The sequence below is a fragment of the Delphinus delphis genome, chromosome 7 (assembly GCF_949987515.2).
Source record: "Delphinus delphis chromosome 7, mDelDel1.2, whole genome shotgun sequence".
Taxonomy (NCBI): domain Eukaryota; kingdom Metazoa; phylum Chordata; class Mammalia; order Artiodactyla; family Delphinidae; genus Delphinus; species Delphinus delphis.
This window is the reverse complement of record NC_082689.1, coordinates 43039957-43065371: the sequence shown is the minus strand read 5'-3', so window position 1 is coordinate 43065371 and position 25415 is coordinate 43039957. Positions and strand designations below refer to the sequence as shown.

The 25415-nt window shown below is 40.1% G+C and overlaps 1 protein-coding gene across 4 annotated transcripts in view; it reads left to right on the top strand.

Moving 5' to 3' along the window:
• The window catches only part of MYO1B (myosin IB), a 189631-nt gene that overhangs the window by 77861 nt on the left and 86355 nt on the right, over positions 1-25415 (top strand). For all 4 annotated transcript variants that reach the window (XM_060016389.1, XM_060016393.1, XM_060016392.1 and 1 more), the window contains exons 4-5: positions 9379-9473; positions 25194-25298. In XM_060016389.1, coding sequence (XP_059872372.1) covers positions 9379-9473; positions 25194-25298 — 200 coding nt within the window. The remainder of the gene's footprint in view (positions 1-9378; positions 9474-25193; positions 25299-25415) is intronic.

Here is a 25415-nt window from a genome sequence, read left to right as displayed (position 1 = left end):
CGTTTTGAGAACTTGAAATCATTCTGTTCACTTTAATGAATAAATCATTAAGTCCTAAGGACAATTAGGACGATCGTTGGAATAACTTCTCTTGGGATAGATTTCTCCCCCACACCCAGGATTGTGTTGCCTTAATAAAGTCATAAAAGCTATGAAATTGGTTGAAATAAGCTATGTTGCCGAAAAGCTAAGAAACAGTTGTGTTGGGAATTTGTTCAATTGTATTTACCTTGCTCAGGAAAGGCTATTCTTGTAGACAGTAACTGTGTAGTTACTTTTATGAGAGTTGGGTAATAAAAGATGATTGTTAGTATTCCTTTGTTAAAAGAGATGCTAAAAATACTTATAAGGGCTTTTTGAATTTGAACTAAGAGCCCAGTTGTCTGTTTGTTCTTTTCCCCAGATCAGGTGTGTTTTGTTAATTTCTGGACAGGGGAAATAACATAATTTCCTCCTTACTCTCTGCATTCTCCCAGCCTCTCTCCTTGCATATGCCTTGGGGTTAAGATTTTACAGTTTTCCATGACATGCCTTTGTCAGTAAAAGTCATTTTTTCCCAATTTGAATGTTTTTAGGAGATTGCTCATGTGTTTCTTACCTTCTCCCACACCTCTTTTTGGGGGGACTTAGTGTCTTTCCTGTTCGACTGAGGACAGATTCTCTTCATCTTCATTCCCAGAACCCTCACAGTGAATGAGCATAATGCCTTTCAGCTCATGGGTGCCTGGGAACCTCACGCTTGCGAATGTTCTCACTAGCCTCCGCATACTCTTCCATTTTAGTTATTAGGGGACTGATTCAAGACAGTAGGAACCACCCACACTTCGTTAATTTGTGAGATAAGGCCTGCAGCAGCAAAGACTGATAAGCTGGAATCTGTGCTTTTAACTGCCTGCCAAGCCCCAAGCAGGATGCTGGCCCTGTGGAGGGCTTTCCCCTGTGGCCTCTCATGCTCAGGGCACCATTTGCAGAAGGAAGTCCTTAGCGGCAAAGGGATTACCGCTAAATTCCAAAGAGTGGCTTCCAGGCCCTGAAGGCAGATGTTTCCTCCTTACTGCCTTCATATCTTAAGTCCAGTCCTTTTCCTTCCTGACATAATTTAGTCTTTTTTAAACCTCTTATCTACTTCCTAATGCATGTCTTCAATACCTGGCTTTTGCAATCCACCTTTGAAAAGGAGTCATCATCCCTTGGCCCAGTCCACCTTCACATGCGTCTCCAGGAGAAGGAAGTTGTTTGAGGGACACTTAGCCAGCTGGCCTTGGCCGGGGTAGACCTGAGGAACTCCATGATGATTTTGATAATGGTCGGGCCCATGGGGTCGAAGAATGTGAGTGTGCCCCAAAGCTTCTTCATCACAAGAGGATGTAAATAGAATTTCTGAAATCTTGAAAGAAGACTACCCCTTAAGTGCTCTTTGCTGTTTGTCTCGGATAATATTGCATAACTAGCAAGTGAATCAGTGAGATAAAGAGCTTTGTTTGTAAATTCTAATACTGAAGGAGAAGAATTTCTTGTCTAATTACACAGGGATTTCTGTTATTCCTTAAAACGTTATAACACATGTGAACCATTTTATACACACAAAACATTCAAATTCTTTTTATTTTTGGCTGCGTTGGGTCTCTGGCTTTTGTCCCTTTAGTGGTTATATTTGACTGTCCAGAAAGTATTTTTGAGTGACCCATTAAAAAATAATGAGAGACCCTAGTGTACATTGACATTGACTCAGGCAGTCTATGAAATTTCACGAAAATACTGTGGAGTCTGTTTTTTGGAAGCCTGTGTAATTCTAGAGGAAGAAGAAACTCTTTGTGCCTGTTTGTCATGTCTTATTTTAAAACCTGACTTTTGAGCTTTATTTGATGCCTTAATTGTTCTCACTTCAGAACGGATGTCATCTTAAAATGATTCATCCCTGATGAGATTTCTGTTTTGTACCTAATAGAAACAAGCCTTTTCCAATTATGTAGCCAAAAGAAACCCATGTAACTAGTTATGTTTAGGATATAAGAATGCATATGAACTTAGAAAAGTAAGTATTGATAAAATATTCCTAGAAAAATGATTGTAGATAATTTTTAGAGATAATTAAGTCTCACCTTTACTCTGCCATATGCCATGCCATGGCATAGCATCCTTCTTTTCATTGAGATGACAACTAGGGACCTCTTTGAGTTTAGATGTATAAAGAGAAAAGAAAGTGCAATGCACTTCTTTTTTTTTTTTTTTTTGATCAGTTGTTTTGGCATGGTATGTATTTTTCCATCTTATGTCCTTTTGGCCTATCTATGTCTTCATATTTTAAGTATGACTCCTATAGGAAGCATGTAATTGGGTTTTGCCTTTATATCCATTTTAACATATTCTGCCTTTTAATTGGAGTATTTTGTCCACTAACATTTAGTGTGATTATTGATATGGTTGAATTTAGGTTTACCATTCAATAATTTACTTTCTATTTCTCCCCTCTGTTTTTGTTCTTTTTTTCTTGCCTTCTTTTGGATAATTTGAAATATTTTTAGAATTCCATTTTAATTCTTTTGTTATTTTATACCTCTTAGTGTTCTATTTTGTGGTTATTCATGGTGTAATATACACCCTTGAGTTTTCAAGATCCATATAGAATTAATACTGTACGACTTTAAGTAAAATACAGAAACCTCGCAACCATTTAGGTCCATTTACCATCCATCTCTCTCTAATTCTGTTCTTTGTGTTTGTTTTCATAATCTTTCTTTTTAACTTCATGGTGTACATATGCCCATTGCTATCTATCTTTTTTTTTAATATTAAATTTTTTTTTTTTTTTTTTTTTGGTTGCATTGGGTCTTTGTTGCTGTGCACGGACTTTCTCTGGTTGCGGCGAGTAGGGACTACTCTTTGTTGCGGTGCGTGGGTTTCTTATTGCGGCGGCTTCTCTTGTTGCGGAGCATGGGCTCTAGGCATGCGAGCTCAGTACTTGTGTCTCATGGGCTCTAGAGCGCAGGCTCAGTAGTTGTGGTGCACGGGCTTAGTTGCTCTGTGGCATGTGGGATCTTCCCAGACCAGGGCTTGAACACCATGTCCCCTGCATTGGCAGGCGGATTCTTAACCACTGCTCCACAAGGGAAGTCCCTATTGCTGTCTGTCTTGAAGAGAGGCTCACTTTTGTTGTCTGTCTTCTCTTGCTCTGAGGCTTGGATTGTTAGGAATGCTTACCAGTGCTGTGGCTGTGTAGGAAAAACTGTATTGTTGTAAATATGTTAATTTACCATGCTTGCCCAGGCACACCTCAGAGGCATTGTGGGTTCAGTTCCAGACCACCTCAATAAAGTGAATATCTCAATAAGGCAAGTCACACAAATTATCTGGTATCCCAGTGCATGTAAAAGTTATGTTTACACTGTATGGTAGTCTGTCAATAAAGTGTGCAACAGCATTATGTCTTTAAAAAAACAGTGTACATACATTAAATGAAAAATACGAAACAACAAGACAGTTATAATAGTAACATCAAAGATCACGGATCACAGGTCACTGTAACAAGTGTAATAATAATGAAAAAGTTTGAAATAATTGTGAGAATTGCCAAAATGTGACCAACCAAGAGACATGAAAGTGAGCAAATGCTGTTGGAAAAATGGTGCCAATAGACTTGCTTGATGCAGGGTTGCCACAAACCTTCAATTTGTAAAGAACACAGTATCTGGGAAGTACAATAAAATGAAGCATATTAAAATGAGGTATGCCTGTCCTGGCATAGGACAAGAATGTAACAAAGCTTTCCAGGATGAAAAAAGTTATAGTTACTTGTAACAAAGAAGTATAAAAACTGATTTTCCCTGAAGTTTTCCCTTAAGATATGATAGGATGAATGTTTCACGGAAGGGCGTAACACTAATTTAACAGGGTGATATTTTTCAAGCGAGTGAATGTTTCTGAATTGAGAATATGAGACAATTGTAGATGTACAGATACCTGCAATAGTATTTTACAAGGAAGGCCAGCATTGTGCCTCTCCTTTAAAAACAAACAAGCAAATAAACAGACCTCAAGGTTACTGTGCAAAACACACCACACACAATTCCCTTGCTCCTTTTCCTTCTCTTCCACGTCCTTGCTGTGGACTGCCTTAGCCCTTAGTCGGGTTTAGTATGAGATTAGGAATTGGTGGCACACTTAGAGGTTAGGAATTTTTTTTAAAAACACTTACTTTTTGTTGCTTTTTTTTGCGGTACGCAGGCCTCTCACTGTTGTGACCTCTCCCGTTGCGGAGCACAGGCTCCGGATGCGCAGGCTCAGCGGCATGGCTCACGGGCCCAGCCGCTCCGCGGCATGTGGGGTCTTCCCGGTCCGCGGCACAAACCCATGTCCCCTGCATCGGCAGGCGGACTCTCAACCACTGCGCCACCAGGGAAGCCCTTGTTGCTTAATTTTAAAAGCACACAGTTTTTAGGGCCGAACCAGAGCCAGAAAGGAGAGAAATAGTTGAGATTTGTAGATCTCAGTGTAGATGAGAATTTTGAGACAGAGCTATTTTAAGAGGGTTAAATTCAGAAGCAGAATTTCCCTAGTGTGATTTGAAAGGATTCCAGGATTCAGGATTGAATGAAAGGGAATACCATTTTGAGAGAGCTCTTAAAGAAAAAGACTGAAACAGAAAGGTAGAAACAGTTATCTAAGTTCAGGAGAGTTTCCTGAGACAACGTTTGTGCCGTTAAGCACTTTGGCTAATGGAGATGACAAACTAAAAGTCCTCAAATGGATTTGACCGTTTTGGAGAGTGATTCCTCAAGCGCCTCATTAGAGGATAGCCAGAGGGACTGAAAAGTAGGGGGCTGCTTGGGAGAACATAAGCATAAGCTTTAGGCGGTGGTGGGTGATGTGTTGGGTGTCACATCATCTTTTCTGCTTCGTACAGTAGGTGAAAGAAACCTAGAAAGGAAATGGCAGGGTGGAGAGCTTGGAGTTTGGGGAAAAGAAGCCCTGCCATCACCCTTGATGCCCACGAAAGCAGGGCCACGGTGGAGATTAACATTCTGAACAGAAATAAGGTGGAGAAGGGACATAAACACCGACTAGATAATTTTGAACATGAAACCCTATCTTCTGCTCTGACAGAACATAACAGATGAGCCCCAAACCAAGCTTCCAAAACCTAAAAGCGATAGATACAGCTATTTGCGGATAAGCAGCAAACATGCTTGGTGTTGGGGAAAGTTTGGCTCTCAACGAACAGCCGTTTAGCTGATCTGGAAATGAAGGGGGGACTTACACTGAAACGTCAGGCTGTCGCTATTCTTAGAGCTCAACTAGAGGACAGACATCGTGGATGAAACACCGCTCTTGATGTGGTGGGATGAAAACCATGTTTGCCCGTTGTTATCGTCATCGTAGTTCAACAAACCGTTCATTTTTGTGTGTGGTAAATCACAATGATGACACGCTCACAAAATAATGCGAAGCATATGGGTCACAACTGTTTTTAAGTAGAAACTTCTCTAAAGATTTATTTAAGTTCCTTAATTATAGAGCGGTTGGGAAGACTGGCATGTGGTTTCAGTTTAGTTATAAATGTTGGCCGTGGTGACGGGCATGTGCTAACGTTGCCAGAGAGAAAGAGAACAAGATTGGGAGGGAGCTGGTGTCTTTCAGGACCCGCCTGCCCCTTTGTCATTTTTAAGTGAAGTCAAGATCTTTCGTGTTTATACGAAATGAGTATGATGACATTTATGCTCTGCTTGAGATGCCTGTGCCAGTAGTCCAGGCCAATTTTCCCAGCGCTTAAATACTTTAATTGGTAAATTTTCATGGCAGTTTGAAATCAGGGACTCTCCAGAGTCCTGACAGAATAACTATCCCTTTTAGCCTTTATCTTAAATTAAAATATGCTCCTCATTAGATGAGTCAAGCCCAGTTTGGGGAACAGCAGTTAAGTATTCTGTCTAGATAGACAAGTGGAAAGTAAGTGTTCAAGCTAGGTGTTTCTTTGACTTGAAATAAACCCATGCCAGGGTCATTTGGTGATCTTCTGAACCCTCGTGTGTGTGTGTCCACATATATATGCGCACGCACAATCATATGTGGTTATTCACATTAGAAGTCATTTTGCATCCTTTGGGATCTGGTAATAGTGTCATATATAAAGCTAACTTGCAGTCTTAGGAGCATGGGAAAAGGCCTGTGTTAACCCATGAAGGGGTCGGCAGTTGTGTATGGTTGGAAAAGTTCATCTGTATACTTGCCGTAACATGCTTTCCTCTGTTTCTTGCCCATGATGAAAATGACAGCGGCATCACTGAGCTCCTGTCTGGAGGTGGGAGGAGTGGGAGGGAGGAAGGCTAATAAGGAATCTAAGTAAAGCTCTCCTTCCCCTTATGAAGGTCACAGAAGACATGGCTTTCCTGTTCACCACCCTTTATGGAGTGCAGTCCAGTAGGGACTTTGTCAGTACTTGAGAGGATCCACTCATTCATTCATTCGTGTTTTGGTATAGACGATGTCTTACGTTCATATCTCTGTGGGATGCACAAAGATTAATTACACAGCAAGGCTGTGCCCCCAGGAGCTTACACTCTGGTAAGGGATCAGAAGATGTCTGCATAACTAATTATGATACAGAAGGACATTGGACATTTATTCAGGACTCGATCACTTTTAAAGTGCTTTCATACAGGTATACTTAATCCTCTAAGTGGAAGTACATGGCTACATTTTAAATTTTGTACCTGAAGAAAACTCAGCCAGGGTGAGGGACTTGCTCGGGGTCCTTTAGGTGTTAAGTTGGGGGTCTGGGGCCCGGGGAGCCCTGTCCATCTAGGATGCCTCTGCCTCTGGGATTCACTGTTCTGTCTGTTGTCCCAGTATGCAGTGGTGCAGAGGGGCATGCTTGCTTCCTCCTCGGGGATTCAGAGAAGGCTAGAGAAGGATGAGGCCACTGAGCGACCTTGGCACTGGTCAACCTTGGCACACAGCAAGGCACTGGCTGAAGGGATCTGAGGGTGAGGAAGGCATGCTGGACAGAAAGAGATCAGTGTACATTGTTCACATAAGCAAGCTAAAGCAACATGTTACTCGAAAAAGTCCGTTTCTTGCCTTTTCTTTATATGTTCATTCGACAAATGACTGTATTTATGTGCAAGGCTTTGGTTGGAGTCATTGATGTGACGGTTACAAATAAGGCTTGTGGTGACTCTCTTTGGGGGCTCACATCGATCCAGCCAGAGGATAAGGCCACAGATAATCGTAAGAGGATGTGCGGAGAGGGGAAGAATGTGATACACAGGATTTCTGGGTTCAGGTTATGACTGTCCTGGTCTCGGACATGTCATGTCACCTCTCAGTCTCATTGGATCCTTTTTCTTTAAGGATGCAGGTAGCATTCACTTCACAGAGCTACCGTAAGGATGAAATCTGATTATGAACACAACACTTCATTCAGCTCCTAGCACACTGAAGGTGCTCAGTACATTGTCATTATTAATGGCGCCACACACTTCCTGAAGAGAAGCCAAAGTCTGGTTGGCTGAATTGACGCTCTTCCTGTATCCCAGCCCTTCCCCAGGCTCCTTGCCTCCAGATTGGTCTCTCTTACATGCCGTCCTGTGGCCCTGTGATCTCTGTCCAGAGCACGGAGGTGGTGTGTCCCAGTGGTCAAGAGCACACTGCCAGTGTGACCTTGACAAGTTCTGTCTTCACTTTTTGACACAATTTCATCATCTGAAAATGGGATTAATAATAATTTATTCGTAGTAGTTTTGTTGTGAGATTTAAAATGTTTAAATATGGGGGCTTCCCTGGTGGCACAGTGGTTGGGAATCTGCCTGCCAATGCAGGGGACGTGGGTTTGAGCCCTGGTCTGGGAAGATCCCACATGCCGCGGAGCAACTAAGCCCATGTGCCACAACCACTGAGCCTGTGCTCTAGAGCCCGCGTGCCACAACTACTGAAACCCGTGTGCCTAGAGCCCGTGCTCTGCAACAAGAGAAGCCACCGCAGTGAGAAGTCCGCGCACCGCAATGAAGAGTGGCCCCTGCTCGCCGCAACTAGAGAAAGCCCGCGTGCAGCAACGAAGACCCAACGCAGCCAAAAATAAACAAATAAAAAAATAATAAATTAAAAAAAAAATTAAATATGAAGGGCCTGGGGACCATGCTGGTACAGGGTAAATGCTGCTATGTTTAGCTCTAATTACTCTCTGATAACTATGTGATCCTGTCCCTCTGTTGCTTACATTCCCTCTGGGTGGCTCCTGATCATCTCTGTTCTCCTGATTTGGAGTCTGCCCATCTCTCTAGCGCATCACTCCTCAGGCTTTGCTTTTCAGCAGCTTTTTGTGGTACACGGGCCTCTCACTGTTGTGGCCTCTCCCGTTGTGGAGCACAGGCTCCGGACGCGCAGGCTCAGCGGCCATGGCTCATGGGCCCAGCTGCTCCGCGGCATGTGGGATCTTCCCAGACCGGGGCACGAACCTGTGTCCCCTGCATCGGCAGGCGGACTCTCAACCACTGCGCCACCAGGGAAGCCCGCTAATGAATTCTTTAGGGCTGTGTTTCTACCTCTTAAGATACTCCTACTCCACACCCCTACCCCCTTGAGGTCTGGTTCTGCAATGTTTTGCACATATCTTTTTCCTTGCACTTAACCTATTTTCTATTTTGTATCTCTCTCCCGTGCATTCCTAGCGTGTTCTTCACATAAGGTAGACTCAATAAGTACTTGTTAATAAATGAATTAGAAGAGGAGCTTTCCTATTTTAAGTACAGTATCATATTGTCCCAATTATTTTTCAGTTAGTTAGAGGGAGCAAAATTTACCTTGTTAGTAAATTTTGAGGAGGGGAAGGTCAACATGAGGACTTTCTTGATAGGGGGCCCTTTGTCATCATAGAGCGCACAGGACCGGACAAGAACCACGGCAAACCTGTAGTACCACCTGCCTCTGGTGGACCTTACAGTTTCAACCATCTTGTTTGTGAAGGCAGTAGTTCTGTGTTTAGCTTAGTGATGGTAATATCAGCTATTTGGTATTTGATAACATTTTTCTAATGATTGAAAAAAATTTTTTCTCATTGTTTCGAAACTCCAGTGTATTGTCCTGGAAATAGCAACATTATCCAGTTGTGGACATGTGGACATGTACGCTCTATCTTTAGAGTACTATACATCAGTACCGTTTCAGTTAAGAGAGAATGCATAGGAGAAGGTAACACGGGCCACAAACAATGGATAGCTTTATTTATTTACTTTAAGAATTCGAAAGAAATAAAATGTGATATCTCAGCTTTCTATCTAAAGCGTATCAGTGACCCTTTAAAGAGCCTGTAGTTAGTTATATCTGATAAACACATAATAATGAGCTGAATTTTAAGGACTTTTTTCCCATTATCCCCTGCAGCTTTGCCCTGTCAGATGAAGCATACAGATCGCTAAGAGATCAAGATAAAGACCAGTGTATTCTGATTACTGGGGAAAGCGGAGCAGGAAAAACAGGTAAGGCCACTGGACAATCTTACTTTCTCCTGTAGAAGGGTAGACGCTGCACAGAATGACGATGGCAGAGCGGGTGGGTGGAGCCTTATTAGCATGACGCTCACAGGACTCATGCTGGGAAGGCTAGTGATTAGGATCCTGGAATGTTCTCCAGGAAGGACTTGCCTCACCTCTCCCGTGAAGGAGCAGGCACCTATCAAAAGGGTTCCAACCAATGTGGGAGTGTCTTTCTGGATTCTAGACCTTTCTGTTGCAGTTCCTGCGTACTTCAAGGTCTTTTACCTTCCCTCCAAGACACCAAGGTCTAGTGCGAGGTCTCACCACTTCCCTAGGAAATGCCAGACTGTTTGGGTTTGGAGATCCCACAACCACAGACTATCTCTCTGCTAAAAAGTGAGGGAGGGCGCCAGGAAAATGCTGGATTTCACTGTAGAAAAGTCTTCCTCTGAAGCCTGAAGAATTGAGATTTTTGTACACATTTTTAGACAGGCTGGCAACCTCCCCATAAAACAACCCCTCACATGGGGAGGGAGTGTGCTTTTTTTTTCTTGTGCTTTCAATAAAAGCAATCTGTGTGATTGTCTTGAGTGAGAAAGTGATTTTACACATGGTGCCCAGCTACCTGGAAAACGTTCAAAAGAGCTGTGATCGCTGAGTCCAAACTTAGACAGGTTAGAACTGCTGTTGTCAGTAGGTTTCTTTGATGGAACTGATGAGTCCAGGAAAGAGGAGGATAGTATTTTCATAACTGGTTCATCTGTAAGATGTTCTTGTTTTATAGATAAGACTCTGATCATTGGTCATTTCTGCTAGTTTGCCAAAGTGGGATTTAAATGCTTCAACTTTACTTGGCTATTTAATTATCAGATTAATAACTTTGATTTCCTGATGCTCAAGAGAAGAAAATCCCCTGTGGATATTTCAGTCAACTGACTGAATTCATTTTGTTCGTTAGCCCTTAGTTAGATTTGTGTCTTTAAACTCTCCCTATCTGCGCTGAAATGGCTTTTCTTTCTATACCTATTTCTTCCTCCACTTTCTTAAGGAGTACCTCTTCCCTACCCCTCAAAGTAGCTGGAGAAAGAATGGCTAGATAAGATGTGTCCAGCTCCCTTCCCGGAGCCTTTGGAGACATAGTGCACTGTTTCTTTGCAAGGTTGTGCAGGTTCTAGGCTCTGGATGGGCAGAAATGGAGGGGAAAAGAGTGGCATGTAAGAATCTAAGGTAACAGAGAGCACAGACTCACATAATTGGAAGGGATCTTAGAGACCATTTAGTGTAGGGTCCTCCCCAGGGACAGCCAAACTCCTTTTGTAGTGATGCAGGGCTCACTGCTTTGTAAGATGGCCTGTGGACTTTGTCACACAGGTTTGGGAACAAAAGTTCTTCCTTACCTAGAGGTGAATTCTGCCTCTGTGTATTCGTATTAACTCTGCAGTCTGGGACCTTACCAAATTAGTCTACTTTCTCTCCTACAGGACAATCACTTAATTCTTTGAAGTCATCCATCAAAGCTTCCTAGGGCTAAAAATCCCTTTTCTTTAAAAATTTCTCATGTGATACACGTTCATTTATTCATTCATCTAGGAAAATTCCTGAGTACCTACTAGGTGAAAGGTACTGCAGTAGGTACCAGTGATACATTGGTGAGCCAGACACCATTCCTGTCCTTGTCAAGTTTATAGTGTAGTACAGGAGATAAACAATAGCTCTGCGCTATATATGTACATACATCTAAATGTATACAGGTCTACTTACAATTTATATACATAACATTAAGTGTAGTGAAGTGAGGTGTACACTTGTAAGGGTGCGTATACGAACATGTAACAGGAGGATTGAATCTCGTTCCCAAATCCCTCACTGTCATGGTCATATTATTCCAGCGTCTGCCCAGTTTGTCAATATGCTTTATAAAATTGCATCCCAAGAAGTAAACAGAATACTTCAAATTTGCTCCTGGTTATTGTGAAACTATTGCCCTCTTAACGTGGATACGAGACTTCTATTCATGTGGTACGTGTATTGACTCATATTGGTCTTTTCATCGAGCAAGGTGTTATAGGTTTCTTGTATATTAACTTCTGTTTGGTCAGATTTTCTCAGTTGGGTATTGTTCAACAAAATTATTTTAAGCCTACATGTAGAATCTTTTGTTTATGATTCTGTTCCCTCCCATAGAACCGCTGCCGTGCCATTGGGAAATAATAATAGTAGCTAACTTACATGAGCACTTACCACGTGTTGGGCGTTGTGGTTAGCATATTGCACGTATGAGATAAGTATTCTTATCCCCATTTTTATGATGGAGAAATTGAGCCACAGAAAGGTTAAACAACTTGCTTAAACTTAGAATTAGAATCCCATTTTCTAATCCTGTCAACCCTACCTCACAGTGAGTAAGTGGCAGAGCTGGGATCTTGAACACAGGTAGATATATAGCTCTAGAGACCCCACTTGTCTCAGCTCAGGCTGCTGTAACAAAATACCAGAGACTGAGTGATTTAAACAACAGACATTTATTTCTCATCGTTCTGGAAGCTGGGAAGTCCAGTCAAGGTGCCTGGTGAGGACCTTCTCTCTGTGTCCTCACATGGGAGGAGAGTTTAAAAGTGAGCCTGAGCAGTCTCTGGTCTTCTTCCTCTTATAAGGACGTTAATCCCATCACCGAGGTCCTACCCTCATGTCCTCATCTAAACCTAGTTACCTCCTGAAGGCCCCAGCTTGGAGGTTAAGGTTTCAGCATATGAATTTCAGGGGGACACAAACATTTAATTCATGGCACCATTTTTATCCACTATGCTAAGCTGTATCTTCATACTTTGAACATGATGCTTTTTGAGTGCCATTAAACCCATTGCCCTTGTTGGTAATTTTTTTTTTTTTTTTAAACTAGCCTCCAGTGTCTCTTTAAGGCAGGGATTATGTTTTCTTCATCTTTGTGTCCCTATAGCCTGACTTAATGCCTGGGACCCATTAGGCAATCACTACATGTTTGAATGATTGAATAAATGCCATCCTCCAACCCGAGCCTCCTTCTGTGTCTTAATTTAAGAAATTGACGAAAATACTGAATCAGACCAGGACAAAGACTGATCCTGACAACTGAAAATTGAAATATAGTTAATTCATTAAAAGTTAATTTGGCCGAATTCCCTGGCAGTCCAGTGGTCACGACTCTGAGCTCTCACTGCCGAGGGCCTGGGTTCGATCCTTGGTCGGGGAACTAAAAATCCCATAAGCCTCGTGGCACAGCCAAAAAGAAAAACAAAGTTGTTGTGTTGATTAGTTCTGGATCATCTTTCTTTATCTTTCTATATTCTCTTTAGGGCGGTCACAACTAGTCTCAGATTATGTTTTTGCCTCCTAAACTGTACCCTCCACTCAGTACCTCTTACTTTGTCTTCCAGCTTACACATCCAGTACCTGCTTGACAGTCTATGTGGGTTCTCAGAGGCATCTCAAACTAAGCACGCCCTAAATCGAACTTTTGATTTTACCCTCCTACCCAAACTTCCTGGTCTCAATAAATGGGACCACCCATCAGCCTAGTTTCTCAAGCTAGAGATGTAACTGTCATCCTTGATATTTTCCTTTCCTGTATCTTCCACATGAATCCCATTTTCTAATCCTGTCAACCCTACCTCTAAAATATATCTCATGCCAAGTTCTTTCTTCCTTTTCTTTGTATCCATATGGCGACTCTAGTTAGACTAAGCCACTAACCATTACTTCCTTTGAGGACTGTTTGTAGCAATGTCTAACAGGTCTCTTCTTTTCCCCCTATGCTTGCCTACAGTTTTTTTTTTCACAGACACCAGAATGAGCTGTAAAACTGAAAACTGGATCAAACCCTTGGCCTGTTAAAAAAATTTTGTTTCGAGTTACCTTTTTGTGTGTGTGTGTGATGAGAACTTTTAAGATCTACTGTCTTAGCAACTTTTTTATTTAGCCTCACCACACGGCATGCAAGATCTTAGTTCCCCCACCAGGGATCGAACCCATGCTCCCTGCAGTGAAAGCGCCAAGTCCTAACCACTGGACCGGCAGGGAATTCCTCTGAGCAACTTTTAAGTATACAATACAGTGTTAACTATAGTTGCCATGATGTACATTAGATCCCTAGAACTTCATCTTATAACTGGAAGTTTGTACCTTCTGATCACCTTTCACCCATCTCCATTTCCCCCTTCTCCTTCTCAAACCAGCAATCTACTCTTCTCTTTGTTTCTATGAATTTGTCTTTTTTTTTTTTTAGATTCCATATATAAGTGAGATCATACAGTATTTGTCTTTCTCTGACTTATTTCAGTTAGTATAATGCCTTCATGGTTCATCCGTGTTGTCACAAATGGCAGGATTTCCTCCTTTTTTTTTTTTGGCTGAACAATAGTCAGTTGTGTGTGTGTATACACACACACACACACACACACACACACACCACATTTTTCTCTATTCATTTGTCCATAGACCGACCGACACTTGTTTCCATTTCTTGACTATTGTAAATAATGCTGCAATGAACATGGGAGTGCAGATACCGCTTCAACATAGTATTTTTTTTTCCTTTGAATATATACCCAGGAGTGGTATTGCCGGATCATATGGTAGTTCTATTTTTAATTTTTTGAGGAACTTCCATACTGTTTTCCATAGTGGCTGCACCAATTTACATTCCCACCGAGAGTGCATAAGAATTCCCTTTTTCCACATCCTCTCCAACACTTACTTCTTGTGTTTTTTTGATATTAGCCATTCTGACAAGTGTGAGGTGGTATCTCATTGTGGTTTTGATTTGCGTTTCTCTGATAATTAATGATGTTGAGCATCTCTTCATGTGCCTGTTGACCATCTGTATGTCTTCTTTGGAAAAATGTCTATTCAGGTCTTCTGCCCATTTTTTAATCGGATTGTTTGGGGTTTTTTTGGTTGAGCTGTATGAGCTATTTATGTATTTTGGATATTAACCCCTTATTGGTCATATTATTTGCAGATATTTTCTCCCATTCAGTAGGTTGCCTTTCCATTTATTAATCATTTCTTTTGCTGGCAGAAGCTTTTTAGTCTGATGTAATCCAACTTGTTTATTTTTGCTTTTGTTGTTTGTACAACAAAACATATCCAAAAAATCATTGCCAAGACCAGTGTGTAAGAGTTTTCCCCTATGTTTTCTTTTAGAAGTTTCACGGTTTCAGGTCTTACATTTAAGTCTTTAATCCATTTTGAGTTAATTTTTGTGGGTGGTAGTTAATTTTTGTCAGTTCCATTCTCTTACATGTGTATATCCAGTTTTCCCAACACCATTTATTAAAAAGACTGCCTTTTTTCCATTGAATATTATTGGCTCCTTTGTCAAATATTAGTTGACTGCTTATGCATGGGTTTATTTCTGGTCTCTTCATTCTGTTTCATTCATCTATGTGTCTGTTTTTATGCCAGTATCATACTATTTTGATTACTGTAGCTTTGTAGTATAATCTGAAATCAGGGAGTATGATGCCTCTAGCTTTGTTCTTCTTTCTCAATACTGCTTTGGCTATTTGGGGTCTTTTGTGCTTCCATATGAATTTTAGGCTTGTTTGTTCTATTTCTGTGAAAAATGCCATTGGAATTTTGACAGGGATTGTATTGAATCTATAGATAACTCTGGATAGTATGGGATGTTTTAACAGTATTAATTCTTTCTGTTCACGAATGTGAAATAGCTTTCCATTTGCTTGTGTCACTTAAATTTCTTTCACCAATGTCTTATCATTTTCAGTATACAGATCTTTCACCTCTTGGTTAAATTTATTCCTAAGTATTTTATTGTTTTTGTTGCTATTGGAAATGGGATAGTTTTCTTTATTGCTTTTTAAAATTATTTATTGTTAGTATAAAGAAATGCTACTGATTTCTGTATGTTGATTTTGTATCCTACAACTTTACTAAATTGGTTTATTACTTCTTACAGTCTTCTTGGTGGAGTCTTTTGGATCTTCTGTACATAAGATCCTGTCATCTGTAAACAGAGACGATTTTACTTCTTCCTTTCTGTTTCTGATGCCTTTTATTTCTTTTTCTTGCCTAATTGCTCTGCCTGGGACTTTCAGTACTATGTTGAATAGGAGTGGGGAGGGTTGTCTTGTTCCTGATCTTACAGGAAAAGCTTTCAACCTTTCACCATTGAGTATGATGTTAGTTGCCTGCTTGTCCTGTATGGCCTTTATTATGTTGATGTATACTCCTTCTTTATCTAATTTGTTGAGAGTTTTTATCATGAGAGGTTGTTGAATTTTGTCACATGCTTTTTCTGGACTTATTGAGATGATCATATGATTTTATTCTATTAAAATGTGATGTATGTGTTAAATGTGAGGTATCACATTTATTGATTTGCATGTGTTGGACCATCCTTGCATCCCACGGATGAATTCCGCTTGATCATGGTATATGGTCCTTTTAATGTGCTGTTGAATTCAGTTTGCTAGTATTTTGTGAATTTTGGCCCTTATATTCATTAAGGATATTGACCTATAGTTTTCTTTTCTTGTAGTATCCTTATCTGGCTTTGGTATAAGGGTAATGCTGGGTTTGGAAGTGTTCCCTCTTTGTATTGCAAGAGTTTGAGATAGTTCTGGTCTTGGGCTTTTCTTTTTGGGAGCTTTTTGATTACTGACTCAATCTTCTTAGTAGTAATCGGTCTGTTCAGATTTTCTATTTCTTCGTGATTCTAGGAACTTATCCATTTCTTCTAGGTTGTCTAATTTGTTAGCATATAATTGTTCATAGTAGTCGCTTATGTTCCTTTATTTCTGTGGTATCTGTTGAATGTCTCCTTTTTCACTTATAATTTTATTTATTTGAGCCCTTTTTCTTTTTTTCTTGGTTAGTTTGCCAATTTGGTTTATTTTTTCAAAGAACCAACTTTTAATTTTGTTAATCTTTTCTACTGCTTTCCTGATTCTCTGTTTCATTTATTTCTGCTCTAATCTTCATTATTTCCTCAAAAAAGCTGTATCTTCTGCTAAGATTGGGCTTAGTTCTTATTTTTCTAGTTTTTTGAGGTATAATGTTAGGGTTTTTTTTTAAGATCTTTCTTTTATTCTTGATGTATGCATTTATACCTATAAAATTTCCTCTTGAAACATTCTTGCTGCATCTCATCAGTTTTGGTATATTGTTTTTCCATGTTTGTTTGCATCAAGCTTTTTTTTACATAAAAATATTTAATAGTTTCCATTGCACCAAAATATAAGCCAAACCCCATGTGCCTGTTACACAAGATTCTGCTTGATCTAGCCTCGACCTTGTTCTTCACCTTCCCCTCATGCTTTCCCCCCTTCTAATGGCAGCTCATGTTACTTCTCACTAAAAGGCTTGCTGTTTATTGTATGTAGCCAGTGTCATTATATAGAGTTTCCCACCCCTTTTTAGATCATTCATTTGAACTCTGGATATAGGCTCTTACCACTGTTTACTCAGAAATTTGTGATATCTTTGGTTGTTTAGAACTCTTTGTTTCCAGTAAGAACTTTAAGAGGACATTGGTATCTCGGGGGAAAGTTTTTGCTCCTTCCGTGTCACTAACCAGTTCTTTTCTTGTGAAACAGAATTTAATTCTTAGAAGCAGTACAGCTTCTTGTTTGCTTCCAGGTTAACCAGTGAAAATGGTGGCAAGGCAAGTTAAAAACTGTGTCCCTGACAGAAGTCATTTGTATTAGTGACGTATCTCATGCCACCTACCCCTACCTCAATCCCTTTGACTGTATCTACAAGCCTATTCATTTCACGTGTGTTTCCTTTTTTAAAGCATAAGGGAGGAAGAGATGAAAATATTCCTAAGCCTATTCACTTTTTTAGATTTTTACTCATTCTTCATCATGTCTAAAGATTTCTTTGAGTATCTGCTTGTTTCAGTTTGTTCCTGAGTGAGTCATCAGAAGTGGGTTGTGGTCACTGGTTTGATTGGTATTGGCCAGTTCTTCATCTCCTCTGGAACGTGTTCCAAGAAGACAGCACATCCACTCATGAGCCATGTTGGTATATGACCTCCTCCTTCTCAGAGAGTTGTAAACCATACTGCTTCCTCCCGGAGCAAAATTCCATCTCCTGGTAGGCTCGTGTACCTTCTTTATTAAGAAACTGAGTGGAGGTTGCTGTTACTGTTTCACAGGGAGGGCATTCATTCTTTTCTGAGAAAAACAAAAACACCTTATTCCTCTGGTGGAAATCTAGTGGCACATGGAGTTCATTCTTCTTTTCTATATTTTTCTCTTCTCTTTTCTCTTCTATTTTTCTAGTCAATAACTTGTCCTCTTTGTTTCAGTGTCCCATTCACCACTTGAAATCGTATCGTTTTCCCTGGATTTAGTCCCTTCTAGGACCCCTTTGCCCTCTGTCATAAGCTGAAGAATGGACAGCTGCTTCACAGGGTCATCACCTCCTCCTCTGGTAGGAAGCTCTGTTTACAGGTGCTGCTTCAGCAAGAGGCTGGAGAGGGTACCACAGACACCCTGGAGCAGTACGTCTCAAACCTTCCACTGGGAAGCACCAGGTTCCCTTCTCTTGCAGTCTGCTGCTGACCAATACCAGAAAAATAAAATAAAAGAAGACATAGAAAATTCAGGCCCCGATTTCTGTTTAGCTTCCACAGACAAACTACCAAATTGCTACAGAAACTTCTCAACGCCTACTCTCATATGTAGATAGACCAGTAGCAGTCCAGGGGCCGACCAGCTTTTGAGTAGTGCTGGTCGTCAGACCGTACTTTGAGTAGCAACTGTCCAGAAGTCTCTCGAAGCATTTGTCTTGTTTTTGAGCTACCGTGCTTTTTAGATCTGGTGATGTTTCACTTGTCCGTTATCATTAAAATCCTGGGGCTGGGCAGTGGACACCACTCCTGAGAGCTGCTGTTTTTAAGTATCTACTCAGCTATACTCTTTGGTAGCTGCTCAGCCCTTTCTTTACATTTATAGATCCCAATAGCATCTCCTACCTCTCCATTTCCATAGAGACATCTAGTGTTTTACTTATGTATTCCCATCTTTTTCTACTTTTCTTTCTTTTTGAAAGCAGGGGTACAGAAATTGTTTCAAATTGTATTAAGGTTTTAATTGTCATCAGACTATAGTTTTGAGTAGACTCTGTGTTGTTTAATGTCTCTGTTTCATGGAGATTACTTACGGGAAAATGAAATGATGGAAAATAATACAGAGATTGGAGTACAGTGTGTGAGGAATTTCAAGAAGGGGTTTACTCTCAATTCTGTGGGGAAGAGGAATGCCAGGCCATTTTTGAAATGTCACATTATCTTAGTCACCAAAATTTTTTTGAATACATGTAGCTATTAGCATTTTTGTGTTAGTGAATGAATGAAAGAAGAAGATAACTAACATTTATTGAGGGCCTGGAACGTGCCATGTACTTACGTATAGCATCTCTTTTCAGTGAGAGTTTTTGCTTAATAGCATATACAGAACCACCATGTAGTATCCGAGGGCTCATTTTATAAGAAGTAATTAAGTTAACGAGGTTGTAAACCCCCCTGGCAGATGATGATGTTACTGGTCTTAAACACTGGAGACACTCTTACACTGTAGGATTGTATAATGTGGGCAATCAGGGAGAGGCATGAACATTTTGAATCCTTTGGGGGCCTATTCATTACTGCTGTGCTAAATAAAAAATCCATCATGCCTCATAAAAGTGCCCAACTATTTCTAGGCAGGGAACTCACAATTCACTATCATGAATACAAATAGTTTGTGGGAAATCATTCAAGCACCGATGGGGGCAGGCAGGCAGAACATGAGGGAACCATCGTAACTGCATTTTTCCAAGGCCATCAGAGTAAACTGTGGGCCTGAGAAGATGATCCTGATATAAGAAAGCATTATAAATTATTTGATTTCTAATTTTACAGTTACATCAGTTTCTAGGAACTCTGCAGCCATCTGCTAAAAGAGTTACAAAGCCTGCCTTGCTCATTAAGACCCTTGGTTCTGAACCCCAAGTGAGCTTGTACTGCTCTACATCTGTGATAGTTTTCTGACTCGGTCAGCGACAGAGATGTGACTGACTGGCTGTAGCCTAAACATCCATGAGCATTTTCCAATGCTGAGTATCTCCACATGGCAGCAGAATAGCTAAGCAAGCTCGAGGCCAAAATGAGCTTTGTTTTGTTTCCTCCTCATGCGAGAGAGGCCTCTCTTGACTCACGTGTTTGACATGAATTATCAGATTTTGTGGCCAACTTTCAGAAGCAAAGCAACTTACATATAGTTGTATTTCAATAAAAACATTGCCGTTCATGATTCCTCTTGGAGCAGAGGCTGCGTTTCTCATTGCAAGACCCATGTTTTTGGTACAGTGATCGGGGCAGTTCCCAGCTGCCTGTCGGGTCAGTTTGGATGTGCTGCAGCTGGGTGGTTTTGCAGCACTGCAGACTCAGGACTGCTAAAAAAGGGTGTTCTTCTGTGTTACAGAGTCCTTGTTTCATTGTATACAAACATGGCTTGCTTGATTTAGGCAGTCATACTCTTTAGGTCACTGGACCACCAGACCTTTGTAAGCATAGTCCCTAGAAAAACTTGGGTGTCTTAACCAAGGAGATAGAGAGGTATAGAAGTAGATAAATATGTCAGTATTTGTGTGTGTATAAATGTATGGCTTTCTCTATGCTATATGACATATATGACATAGTTTATATGATATGTATGTGACCTGTGACGTTATTTGTATCTATGAATGCATGCATCGACATTTGTTAACTCCTGGATAAATTTATTAGCTCTGGAAAAAAACCTCAGAATAAGCCTTGCTTGTATTCCTACCTTTTTTTCCTGACACAGTATCTGTGTGGAGCCTGCTCGATTCCATGCGTAGGTTTTCATACTTGCCCATGAGATTCCCATCCTTTTGTCCTCATGGTCACAAATGTCTTTCATTGTTTTCCCTTTCTCATTCACTGATTGCTATTTCACAATGTTTTCTTACATAAAGAATATTATAGTATATGAATTTATATGGTTATATGATTACATATTACATAATTATATAATAACATATAGTAGATACTATTCACAACCCAATGCAAGGTACCAGAGTATGCAGAGTTAAATTAGTTATCATTCTTACCTTAACAGGAATTTAAAATTCCCAGAATCATAAACGATCATCTATAACCCCTTTCCATTCTTTATAGAAATGAATTCTGGTCTAGATATTTTGATCTAGAAATGTTTTGTTATAGGCCATTTGTTCATTAGTGCAGGATATCTGATAACGCTAGATGTTCTACTGTTTTCTGGTGAGAAGATATTTTGACTTTGAAGACTTCATATTTTGTTTGTCCAACTCAATGCATTTTAAAATTCAACATTCAAACATATATATGCACATAAATCTACCTATGTAAAGTATCTGTGAGTTAGAGAAAATGATGAACTAAGAATGAGTTCTAAGCAATGCTGTTACGATTTGCCAATTTTAAATGCCAGCATTCTTATATCTAGAATGGCGGTGCTTTTCAGTATTTTGAGTACACGTGAAGAATACACCTTTTTGTCCTACGTAGAATCCTTTTATATTTTTACAGCAAACATGCAAGACGTTGTCACTGAGAGTATGATTACTAGATTAATGCATTCGGTCTACTCAAAAGTATTGCCTTGGAAAATGCTTAAGATTTTATGCTGTGCTTGCCAAGGTCATGTTTAATTGGTTCCTATGATAGTCCACATGATTCAAGAACTAGGCTTTGCAGTATGGAGGAGGATGATAATTTAATTCTTGACTCTCCTCAGAAATACAATATTTTTCATTCATAGAGGTTATCACATAAAGTTTTGATTTGGATAAATATGTAAACATTTGAATAAAGATGCAAATTTATTTGAACTTTAGCACAGAAGAGCCAAAGGAAATGAAGCAGAAAACCTCATGAGATAACTGTTACTTCCTGTTTGCAGCATGATGAAATATAATGAAAACAGCCCTCTAAACTACATTGGACCTTGCAACTTGTCCGTACAGGTTTACTTATTTTTTCTAAAGTAGTGACTATCTCATGAACTACTTGAGTTAAAGATCAAGTATTATGTCAGGAAAAAAATAATGAGTTGTCTCTTTTAGACAATGAGACTTTGAAGAAAATTACCCTTAATCCCAGCTTCCAAAAATGAATTATTAAAATGAGCGCAGTAATAGAATTCCTGAAGATAGTTAAGAACCTGAGCATAAAATCTTTTTAACAATTTAGAAAGAAGGATCTTCGAAGTATATTTAAAAATGATATTTGAATTACTTAAATAGATTTTAAAGTTAATAAAACTGATTCCTTGTTTCAATTTAAGTTAACCCATCTTTACATCTCAGTAGATATTGTGGGTTTACATACAATTTAACAGCCATGTGATGTAGGTCCAATCCAAATTCCAATAGATCTGCTCCTGGCGCCATTTTTAAATAGATTTGACCCTGAGAGAATTTGATGCCATTTAGTTCAGGCCATTAAAAGGTCTCTGAGAGGTCAAATCAATGCTAGCAGCCACCAAAGTGTTCTCATTCTTGGTTGATCACCCCCCGCTCCGTCTGCTCCCACACACATACACACAAAGCAGTTTGTCCATGGTGTCCACCCTGGGCTAGAACAGGATTTCCAGAGAACTGGGTGTAGCCATGTATCTGAGGTTGGAGGTTTGGCTGCAGTGAGGTTCATAATCACTGGAATAAGCAATATAGGCTGACCTGGACTTTTACTATTTCTTGCCAGTTTACCTAAAAGAAAACTTAGCTTTTCATGTAAAATATGTACATATATATTTGTTTGCCACTGTCTGGAGTTGTTTTGTCTATAAATGCTTCCACTCTTCTAATAGTGTAATGGGTTGGAAGGCTAGAAATTTAAGTCAAGGAAGAATATACAAAATACATGTGAGAGTGTAGGTGGGGATGGGGACCAGAGAATGCTGCTGAGAAAGGATGATGAGAAAGCCTGGAGGTGAGTTGTTTCAGAGGCCAGACTGTAGGGTTGGAATGTGTGGGCGATGCAGGAGAGTTGGCCCACAGTTGGAGACCAGGTAGCACAAGATGTCAGGAATTTGCTGGGAGGGCAGCCTCACCTGACTTTGAAAGCCAGGGAGCCTAGAAACAAAATATCGCAAAGTGACAGAAGAAGAGTTCCAGTGTGAACTGGTGGGTAGAGGGCAATGTAGCACCAAGAAGTGAAATGAAACGTAATAATATATAAACTCTTTGTTCATGACTGAGGCCAGTTCAGCCTGATGGAGCAGCAGAAGTGTGTCCATACAGTTCACCGGCCTTTAAATAGTTAAACCCTGAGAACGTTGGAAAACGTAGCTCAGGAACTTTACGCAATGGAGGATGTGTTAAGGGACTATGCCCTTTGGAGGGAGGGTATTGCAAAGATGAAAAGACTGATGTTTCTCAGCTACAGCCTTTAAAAGGAGACTGCAGAAATCCGCCATCACAGACCACCAGAGAATCTACTTGGACCCATTCTCGTTACCCAGAAAGCAAACTGGAGGGAGATTTAACTCCAACCATTGAAGAAGTACCCAGCATCCCACCACAATCCTCAGCTCCATGAGATCGCCTGCTTCTTCTGCACCATATTTGCTAGCACTCTCCTGAGAACTTTATGGGACCTGCATAGATTCTTGGTGCTCTGTGGCTCCTGTTATTAGGTGATGCTTTGGGGCTGTATATAGGCCCTGAAGCACACGTTGGGCAATGCGCCCAAGGTCGCGTTCCAACTGTTCATTTATTATTTCTTCAGTGGTGGGAAATGGGCTGGAAGTCACCTGCAGGTCTCCCTGTGAGAAAGAGCAGCGTTGAGGTTTGTCCCCTTACACCCATAGGTAGGGTTACTGCCACTCACACCTGGGGAAGGCTTTCCTGCCCTCAGACAGTGGCACCAGAGCAAAGAACTTGCAAGAAAGCAAGATTTGGGAGATTGGTTTTTCTTGCCTTGACTGCCTGGACCTGGGCCCATGTTTTATTCTACTGACATTTAATAGTTGAGTATTTCCCAGATCCTGATTACGGAACATTAGAACTAGGACAGTTGAATGAGAAACAGATTCTATGGCAAATAAGTTTGGGAGATGGTGCATTCTCCATCTTTTTCCAGAGTTCCACAATGCACATGCTCCTTTAAGAAGCCATTTTAAAAGGAAACCTATTTCACTTCATCTAACTTACTGTGGCCCAAAATTCATTTGACTTTAGACTTCATTTCCCCTGAATATCTATTATCATTCCTTGGAACTCAGTATTAAAAGGATCAGGTTCTTGGAAACAGATGCTAAGAGGAGACATGTACTAATAGGGGAAGGATAAAACCAAATTTGGCCCACCTTACCAGTTTGAGCTAAGAATTCTTCATATGCCTCCGGTGGCCTGCTTCTTTTAGCAGGGAACTTGTTCTATGAGTGAAGCCTATGAAAACAACTAGAAGATGCCCTGGAAGGTCTGTATTTCTTGTATTCAAATCCTTAAGATTAGTTGCTTAGTTTTTTAATCAATTTGAAGAGTAATTAATTTAATCTGATTGTAAGCAAACCAACTTTATTTAGAAACTATTTTTGAGGAAGGACAATTCTTTTAAATTTAAAAAATACATTTGATAAAGACACCCAGGTTATCAAGTTAATTTTGACTTGAATCACCTATGTATAATATAGTAATTATATATAAATGATTGCTTTTTAAAAAAATTTATTTTTTATTGAAGTATGTTTAATTTACAATGTTATGTTAGTTTCAGGTGTACAGCAAAGTGATTCACTTAAATATATATATATATATGTATATATATATATATATATACACACACACACACACACACACACACACACACATACACACACATACATATTCTTTTTCAGATTCTTTCCCATACAGGTTATCACAAAATACTGAGTATAGTTCCCAGTGCTATACAGTAGGTCCTTGTTGTTTATTTTATATATAGTAGTGTGTATCTGTTGCTCCCAAATTTATCCCTCCCGTCCTTTCCCCTTTGGTAACCATAGTTTGTTTTCTATGTGTGTGAGTCTGTTTCTGTTTTGTAAATAAGTTCATTTGTGTCATTTTTTAAGATTCCACATATAAGTGATATCATATGATATTTGTCTTTGTCTGACTTACTTTGCTTAGTATGATAATCTCTAGGTCCATCCATGTTGCTGCAGATGGCATTATTTCATTCTTTTATAGCTGAGTAGTGTTCTGTTATTTGTATATACCACATCTTCTTTGTGCATTCATCTGTCGATGGACACTTAGGTTACTTCCATGTCTTGGCTATTGTAAATAGAGCTGCAGTGAACATGTATCTTTTCGAATTATGGTTTTCTCCGGATATATGCCGAGGAGTGGGATTGCTGGATCATATAGTAGCTCTAGTTTTCGTTTTTTAAGAAACAATTGCTTTAAGAAGATAGTCCTCCTCAGATTTTGTTGGCTATGTTTACTCAGTCAGTTTTTTAGCAACCCAGTGATAACCTTTAAGCACAATTCCTGTTATATCTGAATCAATGACATGTCTGAATAGAAAGCATGAATATTTTTAAAGGTTCCCAAAACATTCTTTGCTCCCAGGAGTGAAGTCATTTGAAAACACTGTTAGTGGGCCTTCTCTCCCAAATCTTTTCCCCTGAAAGTTGAAAAAAAATTTCTGCTTAATTTATTAATATGGCTTGTTTTCACCCACAGAGGCCAGCAAGCTTGTTATGTCCTACGTAGCAGCTGTTTGTGGAAAAGGAGCAGAAGTTAATCAAGTCAAAGAACAGCTTTTACAGTCCAACCCAGTCCTGGAAGGTAGGATTTTCTGTGTACATTGGGTCAGTATGACTGGAACGGTAAATCCAGTTTTCCGGGCACTTCTGGCACCTGGTGTGCTGGGAGGTGGGCTGGGAGGGGGAGAGTCAGGCCCAG